Source organism: Monopterus albus, unplaced genomic scaffold, assembly GCF_001952655.1.
Source record: "Monopterus albus unplaced genomic scaffold, M_albus_1.0 scaffold263.1, whole genome shotgun sequence".
Classification (NCBI taxonomy): Eukaryota; Metazoa; Chordata; class Actinopteri; order Synbranchiformes; family Synbranchidae; genus Monopterus; species Monopterus albus.
In genome coordinates, this window is record NW_018128143.1 from 700,756 (window position 1) to 707,035 (window position 6,280).

Consider the following 6,280-nt stretch of genomic DNA (forward strand, 5'->3'; position numbering starts at 1 on the left):
GGTCGAATTCTCCTCTCCAGTACCCTGGCACAGACTTTCCCGGGGAGGCTGAGGAGTGTGATCCCCCTATAGTTGGAACACACCCTCCGGTTCCCCTTCTTAAAAAGAGGGACCACCACCCCGGTCTGCCAGTCCAGAGGCACTGTCCCCGACCGCCATGCGACGTTGCAGAGGCGTGTCAACCAAGACAGCCCCACAACATCCAGAGAATTAAGGTACTCAGGGCGGATCTCATCCACTCCCGGTGCCTTGCCACCGAGAAGCTTCTTGACTACCTCAGTGACTTCAGCTTGGGTGATGGACGAGTCCACCTCTGAGCCCTCAGCCTCTGCTTCCTCATCGCACTGAGACCTATTTGTTTAAATACTGCCCCCAGCAAAGTGGCTGTGATTAATGCTGTAATTATCCCCTGTCCCTATTATTGATCCAAGGCATCCAGTTTTTGCCAGATGGGAGCAATTTGACAATCGAGTCCAGATTGGGGGTGGGGGGACACAATAATACATCCCATTCATGAAAAGCTATAATCCCAGCTGTTAACCCAAAGCTTTAGACAGAATGAGGCAAAGAACAACAAAGCTCCCTGAGCACAGGTTCAAGTCTCTATGACTGCTTGCAAGTCATACAGGAATTAGGATGTCTGGTGAGGAATGATAACAGTCAGCATCTGATGGCATGCAATGGTAAAAATCATCTGGTAAACAGATAATAAGATTTAGTGCTCTGCATCACTGTAAAAATTTGTTGCTTTCCTCCATAAGGTTTGCAGATGACAAGTAAAATGCAGACATAAAAGCAGCTAAATACCTTTTTACATCACTGCAGAACCTTCTAAAAGCATGAAAATACACAATACATAAAATCATATTTCATTATCAGTCTAATCATGAAGACTGAGGAATTTCTCACATTTTTGGTGGCATGGCTTTTATGGAACTAATAAATCAAAAGAGAATAAGAAGTTAAAATAAGGAGTCCCTGTCAAAGGTATCCTTAGTGAGGAGTAAATTACAAATTCCTAAGAGTAGGGGTGCGCTATTTAACTTTTATCATGTACACAAGCACCTACCACACACAGTGTACCCACAGTGCCCATTTCACCTTCACTCCAACAGCCTCTGAGCTTTCATCAGCTGCCTCAAAAGAGCCCAGCCAGGATGAAGGATGAAGGTGCAGAAGTATTAAGACCCTTTCATTTTTTGCAGTGTTAGACTTTTAAATGGATAGAAGTGCCATGTTTGCTCATGTGTCTACACTCAATAACCCATAATGACACAATGATACGGTTTTAGGATTTTTAGTCAAATTGATTAAAAATCAAAAACTAAAATCTCGGTTTACAATGATTATTCAGACCCTTAATTCAGTACTTTGCAGACACACAATTGGCAGCAACTACAGCTTTGAATTTTCTTGGGTACATCTCTACAAGCATTGTTCAAGTGAAGCAGTCTGAATGCTTCTTGAAGCCACTGTACCCATACTGTATCTAAAGTGCATATTCAAAATGCCCAAACATCCATTATCTATACAGCTTTTCCTGAAGGGGGTCGTGGGGGGGCTGGATTTCTAGCTGACATTGGGTGAGAATGTCCAAACATATCAACTAAAATAATAAAGACAATAAAATGTATTGTCATCTTCATGCCAGTGTCCCTCTCCTGACATTCGGACATTCAGAAGTGAAATTTAAAATGGAGCCACTATTGGTTAACTCAAGGTTAATTAAAGAAGACTGGTTCAATCAGCTGCAGCTGACCATTGCACGCAAGAGTCAGTGACAGATGTGGATCCACCTCCAGTGATGAGCAGACAGTCGCTTGTAAAAGCATTCATCAGTGTAAAAGTTAATCCACAGCCATAAAGTAATTAGCTGTTCGGACATCTCCGAGAGTGACACTTCCACATCAGAGGACAAGACAAAGGAACAACAGAGGAAGTCAGACAAATGGGCAAATGGCCAGAGCACAGACCACCTCTGTCTGAAACCAAAACACGGTCAGCTACACAAAGCATTTGTTGTTATGCACCTTTTTTCAGGCAAACAACAGCTTTAATAAAAGACAGCCTAAAGAGCATTTTATCTACACTAACTGGATGCTAATTGTGCACAGAAACACAAATTCTCTTAAACAGATTAGTGTCATTTACAAAGATCACCCAGGGATCATATGTGACCGGGCACTGAAAATGTGTTTTTGTCAGTCACTTTAGTGATGGTGCATTTTCATTTTCCTATAATCGTATTTATAGTGTGCATGTTTGTGCTCAGGATGGAGTTTGAGCTGATGCCAAAAAAAATCTTTAAAAAAAAACCCTCTTTGAAGTACATGCTATAACACATGCTATAACATAATGAGACTGACAAAACAGAGGAAAAAGAAAAAATATATATTAATTGTAATGGATTATCTACAAGCAAGTAAGCTGCAAATTTTTGAAAGAAGTACCCAGATTTGCTTAATTCTGATACTAACAAGTCCCTTAAACATTTTCCTCTCTTTTTGTTTGTATTAGCAGAGAGCACTGTACAAAATGCTACCACTAGCTGCCAAACTAGTTTTAATCAGCAGTAACTGTTAAACATCAGCATCTGTGTAGGTGAGCTGTCAATAATTCATGTTAATTAGTTAAAACCTGGCTGTTTTTCGGTTAATGTGGTCTCTGCAAACTGGTGTCTGTCCCAGACTGAAGGACGATGACTACGATACATAAAGTATCTATTCAACATTTAATTTAATGTCAACATGGACCACTGTAGGCTGCTGTAAAACCCTGAGTGTAAATTGTTTTTAGATTAGATTAGATTACCCATGTACAAGAACAAGGCGACGAAATGCAGTTTAGCATCTAACTAGAAGTGTAATAACAGCAGTGCAGAGTGCGCAGTACTACAGTCTGTACAGTCAGCCTTCTCACTGCCTTCTCAGCTAACTAAATATATTTAGAGAGCCTTGAATTTTTGCTGTTTATGACTGTAATCAAAAGTTGAATGCTAAACCTCTTTAGATTGAATAAGGATTCAGATTCAATATATGCATTCCATACTTGGTTAGGATTAGGTTTTCATAGCTCATGTACATGAATGAAAAATAACTGCTGCCAAAAAGGAAAATAATCTAAAAAGAATCTATGGTATCATTTGAAAAATGGTTGTTAGGTAGAGAAAAATGTTAATCACCTAAAACAGTCCAAACCACCAGCAGAGTCCTTTGACTCACTTCCAGCAGCCTGTGTGACTGACCCCAGGATGGGACCACCCACAATTAAAAATGACAAGTTGCAACAGAACTCACCAGCCAGAGGGACATTGCAGAGTTTTCTTTGAAGACACCTGGAGCTGAAACTCCCTTTCACAGATCCAGAGCTTTCTTGAACACTTACCTAGCTTTCTGGGATTAAGAAGACTGTGGTATTGTCTGTCAAAGTTGGACGCACTGACCAAAGAGAGACCAGCGGTCTGGCCCTTATCCTGACATACTTCCTGGGCTGCATTGTTAGCAAGAACAGAGGAAACACACACACACACTATGGGAAGCCAGTGTCAGGAGATCATAACATGGAAAGTGAAAATACCAGGAGCTGTTGTTTTTTTCTTTTGCACTTTTGCCATGGTCAGTGTTTAGCCTGTGAACACACTTATGTTGGAAGAACAAACAATCTCCTCCAGATGCTTTGAGATTTAACAGCAAGCATTTACCTCAGAAAACTGTTTTATATAGGTCCAAACTGTAAAGGAATGATTCAGTGATTGAGGAAGAGGTTCCTGAGCTGCAACTGCAAGTGTGTGTGTTTATAAATCAGAGATTAATTGCATGATTGTTCATAGTTAACTCGCAGTGAATTGCAAATTAATGACACTTTTTAATCAGTTCTAAACAGTGGTGGAAAGTACATTTACTCAAGTACTGTACTTAAGTACAAAATTGACATATCTGTACTGTACTCTTTTTGTTACTTCATACTTTGACTTCACTACATTTTAGAGACAAATATTGTACTTTTTTTACTCCACAACATTTATGTTATGATTTTTGTTAGCAGTTACTTTTCAGAACCAGATTAATATAAAAATACAGTATAAGAACTCATTGATCTATGGTGGAAAATCCACAAGCTACCCAGCAGTAATTCACCTTAAATGTATAAACTAGTTACAACTCGCTCCCACTTTACCAGCTGCAACAATAATGCTACTTTTACTTAACATAAGCATAAACTTTATTTCCAAGTGTTTCAAGAACACAAGGAATTTGATTCCAGCTCAATGCCCCCCAATGTGCACAACATAAAAACAAAATAAATACACAATATATACAAGTTAAAAGAGCAGCATAGACTAGCTGTTCATCATTGTAATAGCCCGGGGAAAGAAACTATCTCTGTGCCTGGTTGTCTCAGTGCACAGTGACCTGTATCGCCGTCCAGACAGGAGGAGTAATCCTTTACACAGGCAAAGGATCTGAGTACTTCTTCCACCACTGTCTCTAAATGTACCTTAACAGGACCCCAGTGGAACACTGGTTACTGAGAGAAGTCCAGTAGTCTCCAGTGAGCCAACCATGTTTGTCTGTCCTACCACCTCCTCCACTTCAACTTTCTCGTCTTCATACAAGTCGTGTATCTTGTTACAGTGGTGGCGATTCATAGTGTAGTCTTTGGATGTAGTGTGAATTATTTCAAGCAGACCCTCATCTTCCACAGAACTGAATTTTTTCCCATATTCTAATATATTCTTCTATATTCTAAGGGTCAAATTAACAGGGAAATTGTGTACTCTCTGTGTCTAGTTGAGTAATATAATTTGGTCTGTCTAAAACTTTCTGTGGTCTCAAGGCCTGCTTTAAATCCAAGCAGCTCAAATGGATTAAAATGTTCAAGGCCTGACAATATTCTCAGATATTTTCTGCTTTATCTGACTACACAGTGGTACAGACCCACCAAAGTAATAAAAGACAAAGTTGGCCCATGTTGCTGAAACACTGTTCAATGTTGAGGAGACAAGGACAAATATAATGAATGTGGTAATGTGACAATACGAAGGGATTAGTCCAGGTTAGTTTTGTTTCTCTATGAGACCTAGCAGGCTCTATAGTTTTGATGTTTTTGAAGCCTTTTCAACAAGAAAACAAATTGTGGACCAGAAAACCAAAACAGCAAGCTAATGGCTGAAAGGAGGAAACTAGAGTCGGTTGAGAATTCTCTGTGGGGCTGTCACTACAATTTGTGCAACAATATAAGAATGAATTGTTACGTCAATATGAGGATATCTGTAATTTGAACTAAAATACAGACAGAGTGAAACCACCTAGCTTTGGTGCAGCATTGTGCTGAGGGGATCTGCTGCTGTTCATTTGTTTCACTACTACAAGAGATAGAAAATACTTCCAAGCAAATGAATCAACACACTGAGGCACTGGCAGCTGGGGTGAAGAGGTCGCCCCTTTGCAATGGGTCCCTTAATCCCAACTCAACAGGCTTCTCCACTATTTTTTTGAAACAGACCCTTAATGGAAACCACCTCAGAGCTGATAGATTCATTGCCTCTCATCCATGAGCACAGAGGGGACTTAGGAAACAGAGCAAGCAGAAGGTAAGCAGAAGAAGTGGCATGAGACATTAACATTCTTCAAATTTACTCTTCTCCTGTCGACACAGATTTTTGTAAGGCTCTAAAGAAAGAAGGGGTATTTACTTTGCGGGAGATAAAACACGAAGGCGGCCCTTTGGTCTCAGAGGAGGGCATATTACTGTAACAGAACACACAAGAGGCATAACTTAGTCCTACCACTTACGTTCATCTTTAACTACAATCTGAGTCATGCCTTATCACAAGGAGTCCAAGTTGTGTTATTTGACCAGTCCTTTCAAGTTTCTTTTGGTATTTATTTATTTATTTGTTTGTTTGTTTACAGTATCTGTACTAAAGACATGCATGCATATATGAATACAATGTTTTACTCAAACCTAATAGCAATAAACAACTAAAAAGCTGTGAAAAGCAAGCTGGCAAAATGTTTCTGTCCATGCATGTGCATGTAGATCGAGGGCTCCTACTGTGGCAGTATCGTAAGCCGCGTGAATCCCTAAACCATACAGCGTTCATTCTTCCAAAAGCAGGTCCAAAACCTCCACAGATAGACCAAAGTCACTGTTGTGTGCTGAGGTTTTAGCATGGGAGGCCTCCTCAAAGTCCTAAGCCACAAGTGAGGCCTGAACACTGCTGCCAAGAGGAGTGAAACATCAGTGTGCTGTGCAAGTAGTCCTCCCTGACATGTGT

General features: G+C 40.2%; 1 protein-coding gene across 1 annotated transcript in view; it reads right to left on the reverse strand.

Moving 5' to 3' along the window:
• Positions 1 to 3,422, reverse strand: part of tns1b (tensin 1b) — a 140,519-nt gene extending 137,097 nt beyond the window's left edge. Inside the window, exon 1 of the mRNA XM_020621631.1 lies at positions 3,297 to 3,422. Coding sequence (XP_020477287.1) covers positions 3,297 to 3,311 — 15 coding nt within the window. The 5' untranslated portion in view covers positions 3,312 to 3,422. The remainder of the gene's footprint in view (positions 1 to 3,296) is intronic.
• Positions 3,423 to 6,280: the final 2,858 nt, after the last annotated feature.